This window comes from Ranitomeya variabilis, chromosome 1 (genome assembly GCF_051348905.1).
Source record: "Ranitomeya variabilis isolate aRanVar5 chromosome 1, aRanVar5.hap1, whole genome shotgun sequence".
Lineage (NCBI taxonomy): Eukaryota > Metazoa > Chordata > Amphibia > Anura > Dendrobatidae > Ranitomeya > Ranitomeya variabilis.
In genome coordinates, this window is record NC_135232.1 from 41,268,742 (window position 1) to 41,296,578 (window position 27,837).

Consider the following 27,837-nt stretch of genomic DNA (forward strand, 5'->3'; position numbering starts at 1 on the left):
AGTTTCTGGAAGTCATTTTCATTACATTTTTATATTTGTTCTTGCATTCTGCTGTGTCCTTTTTGGAAGACTATTATCAGTTACAACTCTCTCCTTTGATAAAAACGACTTATGCGTATGCATAAAAACAGTCAATGTGCAGGCATAGAGATACTCATCTATTGCTATTAACGTTGCTCATGGTGCAAAAGTTTGCAATGGGCTTTACAACAGGGTTTACTCATTTATTTTAGGATTCCTCGTTTTGTATCCATCAGTAATCTGATTTAGACCAAACGTTTCAAACGTAATAACTTAACTTTTAAACATTTCCATTAAAAAATGTATTTTTCAAGTACCTTGTTTTATCTATTGTTTATTAATTTTTACATACTTTTTACTCTTTTTATACTCAAGGCTAAATTCACAATCCTGTCGTTTACATGGGATCAGACTTTTTGGATCTCCGCACCTAGTACACCTGCATGCTTATCTCAGTTAGGTCGAGTAGGCATGCATTTTCATTTCGGAAAGTGATGTAAGATGCTAACCTTGGATATAACTTGTCTCTCAGGAGAACAAAAAGTTTGGGAGATAAATTTAAAAAGGTTTTTACTATTTTTTAAGGGCTTAAGGGGGTTAAAAATAACAAACGTTGCTATATTCACCCACTGTTGCTCCGCCGTTGACTTACCACTGACGGTCTTTGTTGACAGGTTGTGGCTGTGGCATCACCATAACAATGCGCTTGATCCTGTGGGGCAAGTCACTGGGCTCAGAGGTCATGTTGATGTAGACAGCATAAGACCGTTGAGGCCAGTGATTGGCTGCAGCCATCAAAAACAGTGTAACTGTGACATCCCTGCTGCAGCCTGTCAACAAAGACCAGTGCCAATGGTGGAGAACTATCGATGGCGCAGCAATGGGTGGGTATAGCAACTTTGCTAATCTTAATCTTCAAAAAGTCCATAGAATGAAAAAATGTAATAAGTAAAAACCCTTTTAATATATGCCCGATCCATCTATGGTCTCAAACATTTCTAATTTTTTCCTATAATGTGTATAAAAGTCCTAAGATCACAACTGATTCTTAAAACCTATTACCCTCCAAAAAAGTCTCTCTCACATGGAACAAACCTAACAATTGCGTAAATTACAGAAGTGATTTCTAACAAGGTATTTGGTTGATCAATGTGACCATGAAATCAGTAGTTCAGTTGTCCCATTAGGTCATCTGGGTTCTATGATAATACTTCTTGGCTGACAAGATAATCCTAAGTTCTCATCATTGTTTTGACTTAAAACTGTAATATGACCACAAGCAAAATTGAGGAATACTAGCATACCTCTCTTGGCGCTAGATAAAACTCACAACATACTGAATATCAAACTCAAATTTTGCGATCATATTATAGTTTGTGAACATGGCAACCATATTAAAGAACAAGAATGTGTCCTCCAAAGTATAACTCTGGACAAAAACTTAAAATTCAGCTTTAGACTATGACAATCCATGAATACTGTCTTTCCATTGATCTCCAACTCGACTCTATCGGGTGGCAGCATGTACTGACCATGTCAACATGATATCTGATCATGTTGTGCTGCCTGCCCAATGCTTCATGTTACAGCCCCTCTGTTGTGGTGTTTCCGTGGTAGCTGTAGCATAACAGGCAAGTGGAACACTATGTGACCTCTGGAATGGTAGCATTCAGGCAAGTCTAAGTTTAAGGACATAGATCTCCATTGGACTGGCCAAAAACTGAATTTTTATATTTTGTCCAGAAATTTCCTTTAAGTACTTTTTTTCCCTAATTGACTTCAATGTAACTAAGCATGGAAAATACTGCCCTTTCTAATAATTATAAAAATTTATCAAAACATCAAAATGACATGCAAATTACAGCCCAAATTTGGCAAATTAAAAAAAACCCTCAGATTTGACACATAATATAAATGTGTATTTTTACGTAAACAATTGAATTTCACATTTTTGGTACAAGTTGTAAAAATCAAAAGCACAGAAAGAAAAATTACAAAGGTTGCATTAAACATTACATATTGGGTTAAGCTTTGCAACTGAAAAAAAAATAAGGAAGAATTGAATTTGTACATTTTATACAGATGGCCCAGTTTTCTGTTGGTCAAACTTTTTTTTTTTTTTTTGGCAAATAATAAAAAGGATGAATGAGTTTGTTTGGCAGAACAGCAAAGTAAATATCTGTAAAACACCCGTTTGGCATTGAAGTTAAACATTCGGAATACTGAAAACAACTGAACCAAAATGTAATATATATATATATAAAAAAAGTTAAAATTAATACGATTTCACTTGTTTAACACTCACAATCGATAACAGAGATGTCATAAGTAACAGTTTTCTTTGGCGCATGTTTCTGGACCATACCTGTATACATTGTACAGAAATGAAGCTGAATACAAGCTATGGAAGAAAGTTTCGGAACACTGGAAATGTCGATGTATACATCCATGATTAAGTCTATTTCTTTGGCAAAAAGTGACATATATATTAACACACACATATACAAATATTAACTTGACACTAAATAGGAATTTTCCTAATCAGACAGAAAAGCACGTGAACCTTTGGTATTTTTAGCTGTTGATTTTGACTGCCCCAGTCATATCGTAGTCAGTGAAATAAAAAAAAAATTGTACAAAAATTAACTTTGTTATTGAAGTCTTGAAGCGGAATGGTAAAACAAATGTCAGCATGCAAGATGTGGATCCAATCAATATCAACATTATAATGGTTTATTATGTTACACGCTGAGAAATTTGCATATCTCTACCCAGAACTCCTAAGATAAGAATTCACCTTAACCAGCTAAGCTATCTCGCTTTAAGGTGTTACGGTGTCGAAAGGGATATTCCAGCCTAGAATGTTAGATTGGTAGGGGTCCGACTGATTACCCATTGCCTCTACAGCCTCATAACTGGAGTTTGAATGGGTTGCTCAAGCATGTGGATAGCCGTTCCTATCGAATTCTAAGGAAGCAATAGAAGTAGCCAAAAGCTCCAGTGATCGGTCCTTTACCAATCCAACCTTTATCAGTAGATTAGTGATGTTTTAGACTGGGGGAACTTCTTTAGAATAGTCATACATTGATCCTATTTGTTTAGTTTGATGCCATAAAAAGCACATTATCAACTAAAATATGCTCAGATGTAGACTATTTTTCATAGAAATGGGACAACTTGTCCTTCACGATACAAGAGGCACCTAGAAGGCGTCTCAACGATCATTAATTTAGGACCAGCATCGAAGAAATGAAAACCAATATTTACTTTCATTTCTAATCTCTTGGAATCTCTTACTAATAGAATGATCATTTGTTGTGTCAGGACATGTATTATGGAGAACTTCTTATTGAAAAGAGTAGACTTCTACTCTTGTAAGACCAATGGCACCTTGATATCTGAGAACTCAAAATTAGAGTTGCTGTGAATCGATTTGCCCAACCTAATCCATCTGCCACGTCAGTAGTCTGTGGTCACTGGATGGAAGCCCTGAAAACCCCATCTTACCTGATGGTATTTGTGGGTCTTCTTTTGGTTAGCCTGTCTAATGCCATGTCCACGTTGCTGCGTGACCTACATGTGATGTCGCGCCAGGCTGGCTAATAAAAAAACGCAAATGCTGTCATGTAGGAAGCGATTCTCATGGCTACTGTCCAGTGGCCAGATATTACTGATGCCGCTACTGGAGGTTCATGTGAATCGATTCACACTAATACTAGTCCCAATGTCTTTAACAATATCTTTAAGGAAGTACCCATTCTTATTGTTAATGTAAGAGAATAGATGGGCATAGTTTTCTTCCTCAGGCTCTTATCGTAACATTATACTCTACAAGGTCTTATGACTAATCATATATGATAGCACCAATGGGTAGAGAAATGCAGAAGCAGGGTGAAAATTTCTGATATTACCCAAAGTGGGAACAACGATGGTCACTTCCTATAAATTATAAATAAATGGCAAAATGGAAACTCTGAAGATAGTCTTTGGTATTTAACTTTTGAATGATGTACATATGATGGTGGCGAAGGGGGCTGAGACTGTAACAAAATGAAATCTTATCAAAAGGTGATACAGTGAAAAAGAAATAGTGGGAAAAACTAATTTTTTCAGAAAAAAATTGATTTTAGGGCCCTGCGTAAAAAAAAAATAGACCTCTGACACCCATAATGAAATTTGTTTTGACCCCAATAATGGATCTATTAAGGTAAACAAAGCCAAAATGGTTTTCACAGATGGGGGTTAACTTAAAGCCATTGCCCTATCTGGGATATTTATGACACCTCAACAGGATATGCTCTAAATTTCTGAAAGATGTAGGTCCCAGCATCAGTCTTGACAATGGGGACCCATCACAACCTATCAGGAATGGAGAGGTGGCCATGACCAAGTGGCTTTCATTTTATTAATTTATATAGGAACTCTGAAAATTACACAGCACCTGCCACATTTTTTAGACTATAAGATGCACTTTTTCAAAAAAAATTTTTTTGAGAAATGGGGGTGCGTCTCATAGTCAGAAAGTAGTTTACCGAGAGGGCGGCGATTCTATGGGCCCTGGGTTGGGAAGAGGTGGTGTTCAGAGGTATGACACCGTGAGGCAATGATGTGAGTCCCAGGATGCAGGAGGGGGTGTTTGGCAGTAACAGGGCTCCGCTGACATTTTGTGAAAGCCCGGAGTCCCTGCACTTCCATGGTTTCAATGAAGCGGACTCCAGCAGAATGGCCGCCAGAGGCACCGAAATCTCATCTCCTGAGATGGAAATCTACGCATGTGCAACCTCAAGCGGGCATTTTCCCAGAGTCCCCGCATTGAAACCATGGAAGGGAGGGGCTTCGGACTTTCACAAAATGTTGGTTGAGACCCTGCATAGTCAAACACCCCCTTCAACCAGACTCCTGTGAACCCACCCCACCACGGTCGCCGCACCCCCCTCCCGGTAAGCTGAATTTGGGATGCGTCTTATGATCCAGTGCATCTTATAGTCTGAAAAATTCAGTAATTTATTTACGAGCGCCAATCATCTGCAGACACCTTTCCATGCCTAGCAGTGTGCCATGGCGCCCCACTGAAAGGTAATGCATTTCCCCTTAAATACCTAAATTTAGTGTAAAGTCCTTGGCCTAAAATTGACTTTTAATACAGTAATATACACAAAGGGTGAAACAATACAATGAAGTGCTAAATTTGAAAAACATATTTAGTGGTGTTGGAAATGATAAATAATTGATAAAATTTGGGATTGGGAGTGCAATGATAATTAAGCTATGAAAATGAATGAATTTGGGATGACAATAAATATCAAAATTAATCTTTTAAAGTATATCTGTCCTATAGCTAAATTGTTATAAATACCGGCTTTGCCTAAAAAAAAATGGCTACCCTTAAAGAGACAGGATACAATTTAAAACAGTAGCTTTTGGCTAGAAATATTTATACAGCAAAGCAACACGGAACAAGCTGAAGGCGAATTCACACAAATGTTGAAAAAATTATTTGTAATTTTTTTTTTTCAGTTTAAAAAAAAATAAATAAATTAACCCACTGTAGGCTGCAGCGTATTGCTCAGCAATACAAGCTCCATTGGCTAGCCGTGGAGGGGGTCAATACAGATTGTTTCTTCAGCAAAAATATGAAAAACTGTAAACGTTTGGGCTCTATTTCTGCAATTCTTCCCATTTTCCAATAAATAAGTTATTTTAAAAAATAAAATCAAAAACAAAAAAAGCAAAAAAAAAACAACAAAAAACAACATACATCGTTTCATTATTAAGCGCAAATTCTTGACTATTACAAAAGCACAACCTAGAACGTATAAAGCTTTTTTTTATCTCGAAATCACATTTACTAAAAGAAACAGCGAACCATTTATTACATACGCTATAATAACATTACTCTAAACACTATTATCTATGAGGTATATCTGAGAAAATTCGGTAAGGAAATTGTGCGGTCTACCTGCGTTACATCGCTGCCTGTTTTCACATTAAAGCTTTGAAACCGTAAAAATATCAAGTAAATAAACAATCTATACACAGTGGTAGACATTGACAAGACTCAGGGGCTCCGGGGTAGGAGGAACTTTGGTATTACTGTATTTGTTTTTGGTTTGTTTTTGCTTCTTTTTTTTTCTTTTTTTTTTGCCTTTTTTATGGTTTCCTTTGTAGGGAAATGAATTAATTCCATGTAAAAAAAAAATCTGGTGAAGTTAGCAAAATAGTGAATAGGGGTTGAAGAACTTATTTATTTGGTTCCAGCTAATCACTCATACCTACTAACTAAACTAGTAAACTGGGGGGTAAAACATTTGCATGAAAAATAAAAGGATTCCCATGTACCAAGCTCTGACCTTCAAATAAATTAGGCCACAAATGGAAATGCCATTTTTTATTTGCACTTTTTTTAAAAAATATACCAGACTTTCTAAAATTGTAGAGGGTGGGGGAAGAGGGGGAGTGGTGAATATTTAGGTAAAAAGCGTAAATCAGGCAATAGATGTTGATAGTGATGTGATTCTGGGGAATTATTTCCATTTAAGTTTTAATACTTGTGAATTTTTTATTCCTTAAATATTAAAAAAATTAATTTTGGTTTGTAATGTTCATTCTATGGGGAACTGTATGCAAATTAAAATTGGTAATATGGAAAATAGTAGTAATTGGAACATTATATCAATCAACAGTAATAATAATAATAACAATAGTATATTATTAAATTATTATTATGGTAATTGTAACATTAAATCAATTAATAGTAGTAATAATAATATAATGACATTGATAAATTATTATTATTGCTATTATTAACATTGTTGATAATATTTTAATAGGATTCATATTTTTACTACTATAATTATTAATATTATTAATAAAATAGTATAATTATTGAAATATTATAATTAATAATGATGACTAATAATATAAAGTTATCATTATTATAACATTATGATTATTGTTATTATTAATAATAATACTGTTAATAATATTTGAATATAATTAATATATTATTGCCAATATTAATAATTAATATTTTTAATGATAAACGTGATTAGTAATATTAAATTATTGTTACTGTTAACACTGTATTACAATAATTGTAACATTAAATCAACTAATAGTATTAATAATAATAAGATATTACTGGTAAATATTATTATTTTATTAGTAGTAGTAGTAATAGTAATAATAATATATTACGGTAAAATATTATTTTATCATTATTATTAGTAGTAATAATAACAACAATATTATAGTATTCATAATATTCAAATAGAATTACAGCTGATAAAATAATATCAATACTATTTTTATGATAATAATAATATTGATAACTATTATCATTATTTTAACAGCCATAATTATATTTACATTTTATTAATAATATTTTGTATTATTATAATTTTACAATAATACTTAATAATACTATTAATTGATTAATGTTACAGTAGTGATAATAAATAATAATGATAACAATAATAATAATAACATAATAATGATATCAATATTCATAATATTATTATTAATATTAATAATAATTTCTTATTATTATTTATTTGGATATTGAATGGACAATGGAAGAAGTATTGACTCTTGTGTTTTTCATATTTTTTTTATTTCCAATATGTAAAATTATTGCAAAAATCTGTTGCAGTGGGTATTTAAAAAAAAATATATATATATGAATCTGTTTGCTTAGGTATTTATGCATCTTGCTTTCACACAGAATTTTCTTTGGGGTATCCAAGCTACAGCTGTATATACGTAAAATAAAATGGACGTCATCTGGTGGAAGAACGGCTAAGAGTAATCCGCCATTCCTCACACTCGCGTCTCACACCAAAGGAGAGAGGAAAAGTGAAAACGGAGCAGATGCCAGCAGTAGACCGCACAAGTGAAACAAATCTTTGGTATCTTTGGTATCATCAACACGATTTAAGTTACAAAAGGAAAAAAGTCAGTGAGGTAGCCGATTTTGGGTTCTCACTAGGAATAGATTTTTTCTTATAACACACATAGTTCATTCTCGGAAGCAGCTAGTTTACGGGTTTTTTCTCTCTTTTGTATTTTTTTGGTTTGGAATGTTTTTTTGTATTTTTTGTTTCCCTCGAGCTTATAGAAGAAGCTGGAAAAATAGAGTTTTCTGAAAACGAAATCTTTGGTGAAGAAAAAGAGTAGTGTCGTTTTTTATTGTTTTCCAAGTTTATAACTTTCAAGCCGTGATCCAATGCTTGTCTACGAACATCAATTGTTCTGGTCAAACAAAATAATTTAGTGCTTCAGTAGTATTTTAAATAAAAAAAGATAAACTATACAAGCGCACCTTCTCCGAGGAAGCGGAACAATAAATTAAATAAATAAATTCCCCCCCAAAAAAATATTTTTTTCCCCCATTTGCTAACAAAATAGTAGAATAACTTAAATTAATGACAGATCGTAAAAAGACAGTGTAAAATTAAATACCATTTGTAGGAAAACGTTTTCGTTCTTTTTGTAACCTGCATTGTCCCTGTGTGTAACAGAATTGAAGTAGTTTATAAAATGTGATATAATAAGGCTAAAAAAAAAGCATCTTTGATCCTTTTTTTTCTTTACCATTTTCAATTAATTTAAGATGAAAATGAACTAAAAAATTATTACAGGAAAATATCAATACATTTTACAAAAAAAATAAAAAATAAGAACAAATTATATAACTATATACCATTTTGGAGTCATGGGGGAAAAGATTTAAAATATTGGGTAATTAGTTAAATTATAATAAATTAAATAATTATAATAAATAAACACAAGCCAATGTAACCAACAAATTGTTTTCAACCCCTAAACAATATTTTTTTTTTCTGACAAGCAATTATTATTATTTTTTTACACTATATAGGGTCTTTCCGGATTTCAAATACCTTGTCTGTAATGCAGAAAGGACGGCAGATCTCTATAACACAAGCAGGTTTGAGCATTTTTTGGTTTTTTTCCTGCTGTTTTAGTTATTGTCAGGTCTTTGGATTTAGCTATTGTTAACAGAGATTTAAATAAAGCTATTCAACCATATGAAATAAACACATTCCTTTGTTCTTTCAAGGATAATTAAACAATACCCAAGATTTCTTGAAAGTTGAACTCATCTTGGCTGTGCCCATGATATTAACTGCCAGGCTTTGCGTAAGATGTTGGGATACTAGACATAGATACTAGCTCACGGTTAAAGGAAAAAAAAACACAACCAAATACATTGTATTAAACTTGGGTGTAGGAACAGCGAGGGAGGAACAAGGCTTTTCTTTGGTGTTCTTTGTAGTTCTCAGTACTGCCCCGCCCCCTCGGAACCTGCCCAAGGTATAACATCAGCTACAGCGTTCCTTAAAGCATGAATCACATAATTGATGTTCACAATACATTGTGACATCTTATATTATTCCAAATTTAGCATTGATAATAATAATTATAACATTTCAAAAACATCTCTCGAGTTAAAAAAATGAAAATAATCTATTCAGATTAACATTTCAACATCTCAAACTTTTCATTGGACATTTATAATTAATGTAAATTAATTACTAAGAAAGAAAACAATCTGTAAATCTGAAATGAAAAAAAATAAACAAATTTTTTGGGGAAAAATTTTGATTGTAAAATTTTCCATCTGTCTCTAGAAGTACGAAAAATGTTGTTAATGAAAATAAAATAAAATTGAACTGATTTTGGTGTATTTACCATAACCACCAATTATTATTTTTTTCATCAAGTAACACTATTTTGTGATTGGAAGGCATTTTGGTTATGGAATTAGCAAATTTGGCACAGGTCAGCTATTTTGTGAGCTAGGCAATACTTAGCCCATCCCATGGTCAGATACTGGTGCCACATGGGCTATAACATGTGATCAGTGATCGAGTAATCATTCCAGCCACAAAAATAGCTGCCATCAATGAGTTTCTACAACCGGCATGCTCTTACGAACAAGCCTCTTCTTTACTATCCCAACATCTTAGGCTCCAAATCTTTGGTCATGAGTTATTCTAAGTGGAAATATACACTGTGTACTGTGGAACAAACCAGTTTTTTTGTTCAAGAAGACAAAAGTACCACTAACAAAGCTTACTGATGGCACTTGAAACCATTAAGCCATGCAAGAAGACAAATATGAACTGAAAACAAAAAGTTGTGAGAACTCATCTTTGGTATTGCAGCTGTTGAGGTTCATGTCGGTCAATTCCTTGTTCTTTGAAAAAACTGCATAGGCACAAAATAAAGACAATCTTCAACTTTAAGAGGACTAAGTTTTCTGATGAAGCAGCGAGCACATACTGTAGATTTATTTATTTTTTTCGTTCGCATTTTTTTTCCTTTCCAACCCTTTGTAAACCCCTATTTCAGAGACCTGCTTCCTAAGGTGTGTAAGATGTCTATCCAAACACAGTGTGTTGATACTTTTCCTGACGTGCTTCCTTTCTTTCGATGGAACAGTTTTTTTGTTTTGTTTTTTTGTTTCAGAAGAATTAGGTGCAGAAAAAAAGTTTCTTTGGTTTCGATTAAGTAGTACATAAAAAAAACAGTCTCAAGTGTCTTTAAAGGAATATTATAGCCTTTGGCTTTAGCTTTGGAACACAGACTCGAGTTTTCAAGGACAGGGCCATCCACTGGTAAAAACGCCAACACAAAATATTGAAAAGTTGGATTTTGTTTTGAAGAACGTCTATCAAACAGGAAAGGATGGGGGGTCCACAGAGACATTGAATATTTTTGGTTTTTCTGTAGAGTAAACTTCCGAAAGGAGAAACACAAAACGTAAACTGGAGGAGTGTAAGGTATCTGGTTTTCTGAAGTAATCGCAGTACGTTTAGGCTGTAAAACTTTTTGTTTTACTTTTTCTTTGGTTAGGCATGGTTTTGGTTCTTTGGTGTGTGCGGTACCTTCTTTTCCAGATAGGATGAAAGTAAATGAAGGACATAAACGAAAGACGGTTTCGGTGGCACTGAGTCTTGTACTTTGACCTGACACTATCAGGTAAAACAAATGAAAAAGAAAAAAAATAATATTTGGGTTATCTATCCATCTTTATTAAGTAGACAGACAAAAAAAATAACAAAATTATACTGATGGATTTATGGAAAATTAAAAAAATAATAATAATAATGATTAAATAGAAGGAATATAATCTATCTGTGCAGTTAAGATGTCTCCTGAGTAACTATTGTATCGTAAAAAAAATACATGAATTGTGTAAAGGATTATATACTAAGGAAATTTTCTTGGATTTCTATAAATGAACGTCCTTTTGTGCTTAACACTGTACTTTTACAATTGTACTTGTGTGGATTGAGTGAACTGGCTTACGATAATACGGCTGTAAGATGGACCTTAACAAATAAAACCGTAAGATAAAATGAAGAAATAAAAAATAGGACATGAAAGTAAATTAAAAACACAAAAATAAGTCTTGGAATTTTTGACATTGTGCTCAATTATGGTCTTTGTGTAGGACTGATCGAAGAGATGTTTTTGTAGACCTCTTGTGCTATGGATGGAATTGGATGACAACCAGTATTGCGTTTTGCTGGCTCACATGTTAAACCCGATGTCATGGTCTGACTTGTTTTAATAATCTGAGTTTTACTTGGGAGTTCCATTGAATGTCAAGATTTTGACTACTTGGAAGATGTGAAGAATTAGTTTGCTGACCAGATGGACGCTCTTTATCACATCCAACGGCAGATGACGGTTGCTAGTCACAACATAGGGATCCCATGTGAACTTTTTTGATTTTTCCATTTGAGCCCAGAAGGATTTTTCACAAATACGCAGATTATCACCAGTGAATGGCCCCACTAATAACAACAAAAATATATTATATATATCCTCTTTTCTCTCTCTTTTTTTTTGGTAGAGTTGAGTTGTGCCCACTAAGAAGCCATTATCCCTCTCATGCTTTGGTACAAGTGCTGGAGTTTGATGAACTTCCCCCTGTACTTAAATCGTCCTGCCATTTTTCCAGGCTCCGCCTTCTGGCGTTCATGAAGAAGTTACTGACGGTAGTGAGTTCCAAGCCCAACTGCTGGGAAATAGTGATTTGCATTTCTTTGGACGGGCGCTTGTTTTCTTTAAAGATGGCAAAAAGTGTTCTTCTTTGGAGATCTGTGAAAACTAGGCGGGATTTCTTCTGTGAGTTGTTTCTGTCTTTGTTCGGTTCTTGCTCTTTGCGTTTACATGCTTTGAGAACAAGAAAAAAAAATGAAAGGATTAATCTTTCAGTAACCACTGGGTTGACTAATAACTAAAGCTCTTTTATAACCACAGATACATAATATTGGGAACTAAGAATAATAGGATTTTTTTTTACAAATCTCTATTTTCCTGGAAGGATATACTATATATAGAATGATGGTCAAAAAGCTCCAGGGAGACTTACAGTTCCTTCACATTCAGAATAATTTTGGACTACTATAAAAGAATGGAAAAATATAGCCAGTTCTAAATAAAGAGATATAGGAGACCAATCAAATAAATAAAAAAAATGTAAAAAAAATTACAAAAACACCCAAAGTCTCAAATAAGCTAAAAACAATACAAAACTACTATTTCAGAAATAATACAAATACCGTATTTTCTGGTGTATAAGATGACTGGGTGTATAAGATGACCCCCAACTTTTCCATATAAAATATGGAGTTTGGGATATACTCGCCTTATAAGACGGAGGTCATCTTGTGCGCCCAGTCATCTTATACGGCGTGTGCGGTGCGGATGGTTCCCAGGGTCTTGAGGAGAGGAGACTCTCCTTCAGGCCCTGGGATCCATATTCATGTAAAAAAAGAATAAAAATAAAAAATATGGGATATACTTACCCTCCGACGGCCCGCGGCTCTCAGCGGTGCAAGCGGCGTGACCGGTCGAGTGACTGTGACGTCATCGAAGGTCCTTCGCTCAATGCATCCTTAGGAACGGAGGCCGCCGCTTGCACTGCTGAGAGCCGCGGGCCGTCGGAGGGTAAGTATATCCCATATTTTTTATTTTTATTCTTTTTTTCACATGAATATGGATCCCAGGGCCTGAAGGAGAGTCTCCTCTCCTCCAGACCCTGGGAACCATCCAGGACCGCTCCCTGCACACGCCGTACCCGGCGTATAAAACGACCTCCGACTTTTGAGATGATTTTCAGGGGTTAAAAAGTCGTCTTATACGCCGGAAAATACGGTAGTTTGTTAAAGGGTATAGAATAACTTTTAGATTGCTTGGGGCTCGACAATGGGACCCCACAGATCCCGAGAATGGGGCTGGTCTCAGCACTCCTAATAAAAATTGATGGAGCCGAGATGCGTATGCTAGACCTCTTAAGAGCCCAGTTCTCTTGGATCAGTAGGGGTTCCAGTGATCAGACCCCCAGCGATCAGGTAGTTTTGTCCTATCCAATAGATAGGAGGTAATTTCTAATCTTGGTAAATATAGAAATATTTGACTGCTTCCCTCTTGGCCAAAAATATCCATCTTTTCACATATAATACTAGTTATTGGTTATGAAGCAATAAAACTTTTTTTTGGTAACTTTAAATTATTTTACTTTTTTGATCAAGGGAATTTTTTGTAGTTTTTTGTGACTTACGGTAATTTGTTTTAGTATTAAATCAATGGAATCTAATGGGAAATGATGAAATCAGTGATTGCATGGTCTACAAACAACATTCTACATATATTTTTCTTAGGTTACTCTAAGCTACCAGTCGTACACTGGACACAGAACAAGTGTGCACACCACATCACATTATGAAAATAATGAACTTTAGCAGAAGAGTAAGTAAATCGCTCCTAACAGCTAGCTCATACAAGATGATCATGACCTGTAGATTAAACTACTAGGGCTCCAGGACCAAAACGTCATACCTCTAGTTCGCCAGAGGCAATCATTTTGGCCAATTCACCACTGGTATAATTCATTTAACCCTAGATGGACTCAGACAAGAGTGATCAATGATCGTGGAGGTTTTGGTTATACATGTTTAGGGCACTTTTGATGCCAAATTATGCTAGGTCTTATATACATAGACTTGCAGGGTTACAAATTACAAACAAACCTTTAGTCATGTGTTACGCTCTTCCATTGCTCTCTATTCTTACACAGTGGATAAAAATGAGAAAATCGTTTTGAAAATTTGACATCACAGACTAGATTGACAGATATTGGATATTTTCAATCAACGATTCATCCAGTGCTGATTATTCACAGAAAAAAATCCAACATGGCCAACCAGCATTTTGAGTGATTACGAACGTTCATAGGTCAATCGTCAGTCAAAACAAATGATCTTGTTTCAACGATCCAGCCGATGATCCTCCATTATGACCAAAATACTGCAGTACTTGTCATTTTAGATTTATCTAATACGCACGATGGTGCCAGTGCTGGTCATTGGCAGAAAAAATCCAACATGCCCAACCAGTGTTTTGAGCGATTACGAAAGATCAATGGTCAATCATCAGTTGAAATAAATGATCGTCTGTTTCACCAAATTGGCCGATGATCTTCCATCATGGTCAAAATAAAACCCATTTCATTCTAGATTAATGTAGTGAGCATGATGATGCCAGATCTGATCATTTGCCGGAAAAATCCAACACGTGCAATCGGCATTTTGAGTGATTATGAACATTCAACGGTCAATCGTTGTTCGAAATAAATAATCTTCTGTATTGCCGAATTAGCCGATGATCTTCCATTATGTTCGAAATAGGCCATTTCATTTGATATTTATCTAATGTGTAGAAGCTCCCTTAGTAATAAGTGTAGGCAGAGGGAGTGAAATAACACATGACTGCAGGATCAGACTACAAAGGGTTTACTTGTAGTCTGTAACCATGGAGATACATGCCGATAATCAGCATTACATCTTTATACACAAAATTATAGATTTTTTTTGTTTTTTCTTTGGCTTCATTTTTTAAAATTTTACATTCTTTGGAGCAATAAAAAGTCTGTCTCACTGACATATTTGCAATACAGCGCACATAGACATAAGCATCCTGACGTGGAATCCTGCTTTTAGTGCTTTGCTGAACTCCACCAGTTTATTTTTATCAGGCATTTCGGTAATTCAGCTGGAATATGGGGAAGGAAGAGCTTTCAGACTCTTAGAAATGCTCTTTATGGCTGTTAGTGGATCTCTCGCAAGAAGTATACGTTATATAAAGCAGACATATATATAGACCAAAGAGATCCAATGACTAATGGACTCTTTTATGTCCTTAAAAGCAGAACTTTGTAGTAAAATGAGAATCTCTAACTGCCGACACTTGCGAAGGACGACAACAAAGCCACGATAAAGGACAGTAACTGTGAAAAGGTAAAAGGAGAAAAAAAAATACACGGAAATAAAATTGTCCCCAAGTTCTCCTCTTCAATGTAGTAGTCGCCTATATTGGTAACTGGGTGACAGCCACTATAGGTGACGGCCATTATAGGGACCTTATAGGGTCGGTGTGGGGCGCAGATGACCATTATTGCATCATTGGAAGACGATGTGTACATTTTTGTGATTTTCCATGGTTTTACCACGATTTTGGTGCAGACCATGTGATACCAGCTGATGTGAATATATCCAATGACTTATCCCCATCTTGTAGGTTTTCCACCCCCAACCAGGAACCCTTGCCGCAATGCATGACATAGTTGCTGGGATTTTGGAAATAATCAAAAGTCATTGTAAACTCCATTCAAAAGAGTATGTTCCCATCCAGATTTTGACATTCTGGTGCAACTTTAACGTCTGTATTTTAGTAATCGAGATTTTGGTAAGTATGTGTGTGATTGGTATAAAATAAGTAGATTATTATTATTAAATTAAGTAGAACATATTAACAATTCTTAAAATAACCACATGATCATCCAGAACTAACTCCCATAGTAACCAATTAGAGAGCAGGTTTCATCTAGTAATCTGCTCTTGAAAAATGAAAGCGATGCTACGATTGGTTGCTATCGGCAACAAAGATGGTCTATACGGAATCTTTCCTGTGGCGCACTCAGTGCCAGTCTTTATTGTCCATAGCAACCACTCACATTGTTGCTTTCTTTTTTCAAAAGCAGAGTGGGACATGAAAGCTGCGCTCTGATTGGTTGCTATAGGCAACAAAGACAATTTCTACTATAACCTCCCTATGGGGAACTCAGTGCTACTCTTTAATGTCCATAGAAACAAATAACAGCTTGATGGTCTATACTGAATCTTCCCTGTGGCGCACTCAGTGTCAGTCTTTATTGTCCATAGCAACCAATCACATTGTTGCTTTCATTTTTCAAGAGCAGAGTGGGAAATGAAAGCTGCGCTCTGATTGGTTGCTATAGGCAACAAAGACAGTTTCTACTTTATCCTCCCTATGGGGCACTCACTGCTACTCTTTAATGTCCATAGAAATAAATAGAGTGATGGTTGCTATGGCCCCATCCAAAAAAAGACATATATACCAAATACAAAAGCCTGGTAGTAGAAAAACGAGCACTTACAGGATTTCATGAAACTGGAGAATTCTGGAGCTGCGTAGTAACATCAAGTATAAATATGGAAAGAAAAAAAAATAGAATTAAAATGTGTAGTAATGTGAATATATTACATTTTAAAGTACATGATAAATTATGATGGGTGGAAATCTGTCAATTTGGGCAATGTGAGTTAAATTAAAAAAATCAAACAGAAGGAGTAATCCCAATATAGTAAGTAATCCCCTACCCATAGAATAAAGGATAAGTTACTGATTGCGGGGTGGTCCGACCTCTGGGACCCAAGAATGGGGCTCTGAAGCCGAGGAGCCAGATCGGCAAAGGTGTCAACCTCTGCAGAGCCGCGCGCTGAATCAGGCCTCCTTCACATGTCCGTGTTACCAGTACGTGCTGCCTCCGTTTATTTCACGGACACCACACGTACCACTAGAACCTAAGGTGCTCTGTAATGTCAGAGATTCTACACGAACTGTGTGTCTGTACAAACCACATGGAGACATGTCTGATTTCTACCGGCAGCACGGATGACAATGAGCAATACAAGGCTATCGGTCCGCGAAAAACACGTACAGCACATGGATGGCATCTGTGTATCATCCGTGTATCATCCGTGTACTGTCCGTGTTTAACGCTGCAAAGTATAGAAGTTTTGTAATTCAATTTTATCTTTATCCATACTGGAAAAATACAGATGACACACTGATGGTAAAAACGGGCACACTGATGGTAAAAACGGACACACTGATGGTAAAAACGGACACACTGATGGTAAAAATGGACTCACTGATGGCACACTGATGGTAAAAACGGACACACTGATGGTAAAAACGGACACACTGATGTCACACTGATGGTAAAAACGGACACACTGATGGCACACTGATGGTAAAAACGGACACACTGATGGCACACTGATGGTAAAAACGGACACACTGATGTCACACTGATGGTAAAAACGGACACACTGAGGGCACACTGATAGTAAAAACGGACACACTGATGGTAAAAACTGACACACTGATGGTAAAAACGGACACACTGATGGTAAAAATGGACTCACTGATGGTAAAAACGGACACACTGATGGTAAAAACGGACACACTGATGGCACACTGATGGTAAAAACGGACACACTGATGGCACACTGATGGTAAAAACGGACACACTGATGGTAAAACCGACACACTGAGGGTCAAAACGGACACACTGATGGCACACTGATGGTAAAAACGGACACACTGATGGTAAAAATGGACACACTGATGGTAAAAACGGGCACACTGATGGCACACTGATGGTAAAAACGGAGACACTGATGGTAAAAACGGACACACTGATGGTAAAAACGGACACACTGATGGCACACTCATGGTAAAAATGGACACACCGATAGCGCACTGATAGAAAAAACGGACACAGGGATGGCACACTAACAGTAAGGCCAGTTTCACACGTCAGTGTCTCCGGTACGTTTGGTGACAGTTTTCTCACGTACCGGAGACACTGACACAAGTAGACCCATTCAAATTAAATGGGTCTAGGCACATGTCAGTGTGTTTTCACGGACCGTGTGTCCGTGTGCAAAACCTGCGGACATGTCCGTTTTCACCCGGACACATGGGCCGCAAGAAGTGCCACACACGTGCACACGGAGAACAGTGCACACCGCCGGGGAAGAGGCGATACTGTAAGCCACTGTTCCCCGGCAGCTGGTGCTGAACGCAGCTTTCATCCATTGTCCCCTGCTCTGCAGGCGAGCACAGGAGAATGAATGAATGAAAAACCCGACGTGAGGTCCCCCCCTATGTTTTTAAACCAACCTGGCAAAACTCACAGGTGCGGGCTGCTATTCTCAGACTGGTAAGGGGCCATGGAGGTTACAGGAGTTCATGCCGGCAGCGAGCACAGACTAGTTACTGAGCCTGTACCCGCAGTGTCTCATTCATTCCCCAGTAGTTTACAGCCGGAGGTGGTCGCATTAGCACCGCTCCTGGTTGTAAACTGTACATTCCCCAGATATGGATTACAACGTGGGACTGACTGTTGTTGTTTTTTTATTTTTTACAGGAGATCGAGGGCGTTGCATGGATTGGCAGACTAATAAACATGGGAAACTTTGTGGTGCATGATTTCATTAAAAGACTTTATTCTTACTGTGTGGTGTTTGATTAACCCTTTAACAACTATAGGATTACAAATGGATAGGTTTCTTATTGACACCTCTCCATTACTAAGCCAGCTTAATGTCACCTTACAATAGGAAGGTGACATTAACCCCTCATTACTCCACTTACCACCACTACAGGGCAAGTGGGAAGAAGCGGGCAAAGCTCCAGAAATTGGCGCATCTAATAGATGCGCCTTTTCTGGGCAGCTGCGGGCTGCTATTTATAGGCTGTGGAGCCAATATCCATGGCCCCTTCCCAGCCTGAGAAGAGCAGCCCGTACCTGTGAGTTTTGCCGGGTTGGTTTAAAAACTTAGGGGGGACCCCAAGTCGGGTTTTTCATTCATTCATTCTCCCGTGCTCGCCTGTATTCAATCCAAGTATAGCACCCCAGTATTTCCCGCAGCACCCTAGACTATGAAGGGAGCAGAGATCGAGCGTGCGCACCACCCTACCATTCAAGACGGGAGGCGGCTCTGCAGAGACGTGTGCTGGCTTCCAGAATTCCATTTGGGAGGGAAAAAAAAACATTGATCACTAAGTTCTCCCTTATCTTATGCATGGAGGATAACTTACTATATTGGGAATAGCCCTTTAAAGGTTAACTGGTACTTTTTTTTTTAGAAAGACTTTAATAGAAAATTAAGGACTACACCCACTTGGGTAACAGGACTAGATTTACAAACAGGTAAGAGGGGGCAATATCCCAGGAACGGAAAGGTGCAGGAACAAACGAAAAACAAGGTAGAATGGCGGCATTTTACACCAGGTAAAAGACTTGCATGGGGGATCACTTACTATATTGGGAATAGCCCTATAAATGTTATCTGGTACTTTTTATTACACATATCTGGAGGGGCAACAGATATACACATCCATAATATAATATGTATAAATATGTCGTATATTATATATTGCAAAACTCCAGACATTTGAAACCCAAATTGTGAATTAAGTTCTATCCAGAATCCCCTTTCCCCTCCTCCAACCACCAAAAAAACCCCTACAAATGCCATTTTAAGCCCCGGCCTTTTAGTGTTATGGTTCTTGGAACAATTCCCCAATTTGGGTATTGGGTCCTCCGCCTGAGACATCATCGCATGGTGTTATCCTAAGCTAAAAAAATGTCTTGGATTTCTCTAAACTGAGCGATTATGGGGGTCAATTACTTTCTAGATTTCTCAGGTTGACTTATTTTTATAGCAAATAATTTCTAGTATGGGAAGGAAAATAACGGTCCCCGATTAAGGCGTCTGGCCAATATTGTGTCCCCGGTTGGATAGATCACCTCCTTTGAAGGATGGAGCTCATTCCTTAGCTGACCAGATTGATTTATGGCCATACAATGGCTGAAAGTGGGTGGTGGAGAATTGTTGCACCGCGTTTGCTAACAGACATATATATGGAAAGTCGTTAATAATTGCACGTAGCTTCCAGGAAGAGCCGGCCGGTGACCGCCCATTACTATTAATAAATCACTATACGCTCCATTGTGGTGCAAATGCTCTCAGGGTTGTAGGGGGTCTTATTATTATATCTCTAAAAGATTGTGAAAGCGTAATCCTTTCACAGCTAAATGTAAAGTGACCACATCGGCAGTCTAACATATGGGCACATAGTATCACAAAACAATGGCCTTGAGGTCACCCATCTTTTTAGTAACACAATTTCTCGTCATTGATTTTGTCACTTTTAGAGTTAAAATATTCATCAAAATCAATAATTAGAATAATATTATGGCACATTAGTTCATAGGTCGTATAACAAAAACGTAAAGAACTAGATTATTACATTCAGAACCTTCACTGAAAATACCCAAATTTTCCAAAAGCTCCAAATTTTTTCATTTTCTTCTCTCGTAAGGTTGTTAAAAAAAAAAAAATCAATATCAAAATCTTGCCTCTTACTATACAAGGGTTATATGGGATTCTAAAAATGATCTGCCGTTTACCAGTAACAGCATCAATCTTGTCCATCTGGAATTGCACATCGGCCTTAAAGAAAACATGTCACTTGCCATAAATATGTAATTTTTTTTTTTACCTGGTGTTAAAGCCGCTGTTCTCTTGAATCCGCTGCTGTTTGTCGTTTGCTCCTGCTCCTCTCCGTTCCTGAGATATGGACCCCTTTTCCCTGCAAGTAAATTTAATCTTTTAAGACAACTGGGTATGGTCCTCACAAAGACTTTAATAGAAAGTTAAGGACTACGCCCACTTGGCTAACAGGACTAGATTTACAAACATCTAAGAGGGGACCATATCACAGGAAAGGAAAGGAGCAGGAGCAAAAGAAAAACAAGGTAGAATGGCAGAATTTTACTCTAGGTAAAAAGATAAATAAAAAAATTACAACTCCTTAACGACCTATGATGAACATTCTGGTCATCGATCGCGAAGAAAAGGAAGAAGCTTCATATCAGGCAGATACAGGCTGTGTTACACAGCCGGCGTCTGGCAGTAACTGCAGCAATCAGAGCTCTCCAATGCATAAAATCGCGGGGAACTGATGGGTTACTGTGGCAGCTAGGGAACAGGAATAGGAGAACAGCCATTTTTCTACATACCACAATACTATTCAAACGATTGCAAATTTAAGTCCCCTAAGGGGACTAAAAAATACAGTAAAAAAATGACTTCTAAAAAATATATTAAAAAAAAAAGAGAAAAATTTGACTCCCCATTTCCCCACTGAAATGAAAGAGAATTAAAAAATAAACATATTTGGTATGATCATGTGCAAAAAAAACCAATATGGCAAAATCTAAAATGTTTAAACCATATGTTTAAGAAAATGGCCAAAAAAAACGGCAAAACTGCCTTTTTTCGGTTGCTGCACTTTAGGGAAAAAAAAACAAGTGATATAGAGATCAAAATGTCATATTGTATGTCCTCCAATGTGGTATCAATAAAAAGGATGGCAAAAAATAAGCACTGTGGAAGGAAAAATATAAGTGTTATCGGCCTTGGAAAATGGCAACACAAATAAAATTTTGTTATAAAAATTTCAGAATATTTTTTTTACCAATAAAGTAATAAAAAAAAAATGGAAACATGTGGTATCACCTGGAAAATCATGTATCCGGGTCATTTTTACCATAAAATAAATGGTGCAAAAACAAAAAACCCATAAAACAACGGCATAATTGTGTTTTGTTTTTTGGTTTGTTTGTAATTTCGGGGCACTTGGATTTTTTTTTTCCATTTTTCCTGTGTTTTGCATGATAAAATGTATGGTGTCTTTCAAATCTATAACTCAGCCCACAATAAAGCAAGCCATCATACGGCTATGTCAACAGTAAAATAAAAAAGTTAAGGATCGGAGAACAAGGGAAGGAATAATCGAAAGCATAAAAAAAAACCCCAAAACCTCCAGTTTTCTTTAAGGAATCTTTCACTGGGTTTTTGCTACCACTTCTCAGAGAAGCCTGATGTAGGGGCAGGGACACTCATTCCAGCGACTTGTCACTTGCTAGGCTGCTTGCTGCAGTTTTGATAAAATCAGTTTTCCCTGCTGCAGATGTAGTAGTTCTCTAAATGTTGAGCTCTGTATAACCTCGCCCACACCATTGATTGGCTGCTTCCTGTGTACACTGTGGATAGGCAAAAAGCTGCCAATCAGTGGTGGAGGTGTGGATGGATAACCTCCACCAGGAGCCATATCACCGACAGTTTATTGGTCACAATTGTGCCACGGTAGCCCCATTCCAAAGATACATAAGGTCCTCTTTTCTGAGTAACCACCTCTCTCTTTTGCTGTGCTATATGTAAAACAAAGCAAAGAAAGGAGGGGCTTAATCTACTTAAGCCCTCCCCCGAGGGGCAAGAGAACATTATTATATCTTCAAAATAGGGTAATCATGATAAAAAGTATAGCTGGGGTTCTATTACTGAGAGTAAAGCTTGGAATATTTCTAATTTTGTTTTCATATTCAGTGTGACTAAAAGTGGATGCTTATATTTCACTATAGCTTTCGAGCTAATAAAGGTTGTGGATTTCTTTAGTATATTAAATACATGTTATGCACCAGCGTAGCATTGGTGATAATAGCTAAACTTATTGAATCACTATAGTGGGGCATATTTATCAAAACTGTATAATTCTTAGACAATATAAACAACTAGACAGTATTAAAATGTGCCAGATGTCACAATTCCAACACCCACACTGTCCTAAGGATGCTGAGAGTGACAGCACAGCCACCTTATAGGATCACATGTGTCCTGGACTGTCAGTGTTGTGACAGCCCAGCTGCCCAATCAAACACAGGGGTGTGCTGGGCTGTCAGTATTGTAAGTGACAGCTCAGCTGTCCAATCTGGCCAGGCCTGTGGGGTTTCCTCTAGGTGTCACCCGTTCATGGTGATTACCTGGCTATTTAGCTGGCTGGCAGTCTTTGCCAGTCGTAGCTTTGCGTATTTTTTCTGTGCTTAGTGTTCTGATATTCTGATCTTAGTTGTCAGACCTTGGATTTACCTTTTTAATGCTCATTTGTATTACCCCTTTTGCCTTTGACGTACTCTGACTTTAGTTGCCTGACCTCGGACTGTGCCTAAGACTATTTGTATGTCTTTCACGTACTCTACTGGCATTTCACCTCGGACTCTTTGACTTCCTCGTCTCATGGCTTGTCCGTGAGAAGTAACTCAGTGCCACGCCAGATTTATCTGTAATGTTAAGACTGTCAAGTCTAAGTTTACACCGCCTGTTAGTTGACATACTTTGTACTAGACATGTGCGGCACAATTTTGGCGCATTGTGATACACGTACCCCTCTTTAGTGAGCGCCTCAGGAGCCCCACAGCATATACTATAGCATATTTGATGTCACTATACTACGCTACAGTATATTACCTTATGCCATACTATTAAGGAGTGAAAAATAAGCAAAATGGAAGGAAAAATAAAACGGTTATTGGTCTCGAAAAATTGCAACACAAACGAATTTTTTGTTTTAAAAGTTTAAGAATATATTTTCACCAATAAAGTAATGCAAAAAAAATGAAAATGTTTGGTATGGGCTGTCCTGGAAAATGATCCTGACTATCATCCTGCATTATTTTACACATTGCTATAGTATATGATGCTGTGCAATACTGTACTGCAGTATGTTACATTGCTCTATCCTAAAAGTACGGTGGATTATCACATCATTATCAAATCTTCAAATTGTATTCATGTAAAGTATACAAACTAGCCCACCATGGCGGAGATTACAACGAGACTATCTCCCTGACGCGTTTCTGGCATTATGGCCCTTAGACATATGAACTAACGCATTTACGTGATAGAAGTGGCAATGCGGCACAGACGCATGGCGAGGCTTTTCTTCCTTTTTTATGCTGATATATTATTCTGTTTTCCTGTATTATTTTACATAATACTAGAGTACATTGTGCTTTGTTATATCTTGCTCACACGTTTTGATTTTCCATGCATTTTTATAGCGGAAGAAACGCAGCGTTTTACAGTATCAGAAGAGTGAATGAGAGTTCTGAAATCTTGTGCACACGCTGCTTATTTTTTTCAATGTTTTTACAGCGTTTTTTCACCCATTCAAAGGATGCATACAAAAACATGGCAAAAATGCACGAATTTTATGCAGCGTTTTTCCTACCAATATTATAGTTTTTGCAGCAAAAAAATCTGCAGCAAATGCTAAATGTGTGCACGTGGCTTTATACTACGTTATCTTACATTGCACTGTACAATATACTACTGTATATTCCATTCTACCTAGATTTACCTATCTACAAATCTAAAAAATGGGAACAGAACTCCATTTCTTGGATTTGTATACAAGAGGTTTTTTGTGACCACCTTGGGGGCTTCGCAACCATTTTTGCATGAAAAGCGTTGCATCCATCTATATACCGTATTACATATCTATCTAATATAAATATATTCTTCTATCCATTCGTCAATCATTTATGCATATATTGACCTATCTCATATCTATCTACCTATCTATATATAAAAAAATGGGGGCACAACTATATATTTTGGATATGTGTACAAGAGGTTTTGGTGATCACCTTGGGGGATTTGCTGTAATGCTTCAAACTGGCCCTGGAACTGGGACCCTAAGGGTACCGTCTCACAAAACGATTTACCAACGATCACGACCAGCGATACGACCTGGCCGTGATCGTTGGTAAGTCGTTGTGTGATCGCTGGGGAGCTGTCACACAAACAGCTCTCCAGCGACCAACGATGCCGAGGTCCCCGGGTAACCAGGGTAAACATCGGGTTACTAAGCGCAGGGCCGCGCTTAGTAACCCAATGTTTACTCTGGTTACCGTCGTAAATGTAAAAAAAAAAAAACAGTACATACTCACATTCCGGTGTCCGTCAGGTCCCTTGCCGTCTGCTTCCCGCACTGACTGACTCTCGGCCGTAAAGTGAAAGCAGAGCACAGCGGTGACGTCACCGCTGTGCTCTGCTTTCACTTTACGGCCAGGAGTCAGTCAGTGCGGGAAGCAGACGGCAAGGGACCTGACGGACACCGGAATGTGAGTATGTACTGTTTGGTTTTTTTTACATTTACGACGGTAACCAGGGTAAACATCGGGTTACTAAGCGCGGCCCTGCGCTTAGTAACCCGATGTTTACCCTGGTTACAAGCGAACGCATCGTTGGATCGGTGTCACACACAACGATCCAACGATGACAGCGGGAGATCCAGCGACGAAAGAAAGTTCCAAACGATCTGCTACGACGTACGATTCTCAGCAGGGTCCCTGATCGCTGCTGCGTGTCAGACACAGCGATATCGTATGGATATCGCTGGAACGTCACGGATCGTACCGTTGTAGCGACAAAAGTGCCACTGTGAGACGGTACCCTAACTATCCCAGGCCCGGGGGTACTCTTAAAGGTAGAGAGGCTTGAGTCTCCGAGCTAATGTAAGGTAAACAAAACACAAAGACAAAACTGTGATAACAGAAAGCAACAAACATACAAACACTCCCCAAAGGTAGAAAGGTATATAGGGGAGGATAGAAATGTACCAACCATTGGGAAGAGGACAATGAGGGAAGCGTACACTCAAAAACAGCATGCAACAATCTCCAGTAGTGACAAAGATCTCCAACTCAGCACAGCATCTCCAAGGAGATATAAAGCAAAGATTTCATTGGAAAGAAAGAGTAGGTCTCACCAGGTTTATGGGGAGAGGTAATGACCAGAACAGAAGCAGCTGAAAATGGAGATGCAAGTTTATTACCAGCATAGAAAGGGTTGCTAACCTCTTCAGCACCAAAGGTAACCAAATCTGTTTAATATGGGATACAAACACACAGGCTAAATGTAAGATTCACAATACGTAGTGATCTTCTACCCCCAGATCTCCTCCCAGGAGGACGTGACACACTTGTGGCATTTGCATCCATTTTTGCATGACAATCTATCTAGTTTTCTATGTCATATGTATTCTATCTATCTCTAGCTATCTATTCATCCATCCATCACTTTATGAATCTATTATCTATCTATCATTTAACTATCTATTATCTATCTATCTATTTATCTATTATCTATCTATCTATCTATTATCTATTATCTATCTATTATTTATCTATCTATTATCTATCTATTATCTATCTATATATCTATATACAATATTATCTATCTATCTATCTATCTATCTATCTATCTATCTATCTATCTATCTATCTATCTATCTATCTGTCCTTCTATCCCCGACAGATAGCACGTACACATAGATACATATTTCCTGCGGACAATCTGCTGTTCATGTGATGGGGGAGGGGGATCGGTAAATGCATGAATTCTGGAACAATCGTCAGTAAAGCATTTAGCTTGGTTACCGTAATGGGTAATTAATCAAAGCATCTTGAGTCTTTACAGGCTGGAGGAGAGCGGCTTCTCTGGTTTTCATGTGAGTGATAACATAGCAATGTGCTTAGCGTGTGTACAAGAAAACACGTGACGCCCCCTCCCCCTCCCTATAGGGAAAGTGCTGGCTCAGCGGGACCCTACACAATAGAGGAAGCCATAGCCCTGCAATGGACACCGCGAGCCAGGGAAGGAGGGTGCGCTGCGTCCACGATATCGTTTCATTAGGGAAGCCATGTGGATATGTATGTTGGTATGATCTGTAAAAACCGGGCCTTAAAATCAATTTGATTACCTCTCTGAATTAAGTATGCATAACCGAGAGCAATTGAGATCAATATAAATCAGGTTAAGTAGTCCGCTGTGTACACAACCATTATGTAACATGAAGCTGTTTGACGGAGGATGCAAATAAACATGTTGTCATGGCTGGCTGCGGCACGTGTATTACTGCAGAGCCGCGCACATTCTGCTATACGTCCCCGCGTAACTTCACACGCCACGGCGGTCATACCTCCAATCTTAAAGGGCCTGCCGCCTTTCAGAAAACACTCTACTATAAGCTCCGGAAGTTATAAAAAAAAAACAAGCAGACTATAAACCTCCCCAACCAGCGCTGGACCTGCCCGCCAATGTTCGGCTGGTGGGCTCACAAGGCAACAACCACAAAAAAGAGGCAAAAAAGCAAAACTGCAAGTATAGACACCAGCCGCCAAATTGCAACCCACCAACCTATGGCATACAAAAAAAGCAAAGAAAGTGGGCAGAACCCAATAGCCAATTCCGTGCAAAAACACTGGCCCACGTGAACATGTGGCAACGGTTTGGCTCAAGAATAAAGCAAGTCGAGTGAAGCTTCACAAAGCCTGGCTTGCTCTTGAGTCGAAACATTTCCACCGGTTCACGTGGGCCAATAAATAGACCATTTTTTTTGCATGGGATTTGCTATTGAGTGCTGCCTACTTTCTTTCTATACATACACTCCTCAATATTGAAATTGCAACACTAAGAAGAGAAAGGCGGCAATGGAGACTGGAATGGAGGTCTATCCTCTTCAGCGCTGAGTCCCGCTAGTGGCTTCGAAGAGGTGCATTGGTCTGGAGACTATGTAGGCAATGCCATAAAGAAGCCTTCACAAGGGAGCGGGAAAGTGTCCCAGGAGCAGTTTTTCAACATGATGACGCCAGGCCGTACGTTTCTCATGTTACTGTGAGCAGCCCGCGTGGCCTTACTGAGCTCCCATGGCTGCAGCGTCTCCAGACTTGTCTCCCGTCGAGCACATCTGGGACGACATTGGTCGGTGATTACACAG

The 27,837-nt window shown here is 37.8% G+C and overlaps 1 protein-coding gene across 1 annotated transcript in view; it reads right to left on the reverse strand.

Moving 5' to 3' along the window:
- Positions 1–10,350: 10,350 nt before the first annotated feature.
- The window catches only part of ONECUT2 (one cut homeobox 2), a 79,942-nt gene continuing 62,455 nt past the window's right edge, over positions 10,351–27,837 (reverse strand). The window contains exon 2 of the mRNA XM_077282521.1: positions 10,351–12,228. Within this exon, the coding sequence (XP_077138636.1) occupies positions 11,942–12,228 (287 nt within the window). The 3' untranslated portion in view covers positions 10,351–11,941. The remainder of the gene's footprint in view (positions 12,229–27,837) is intronic.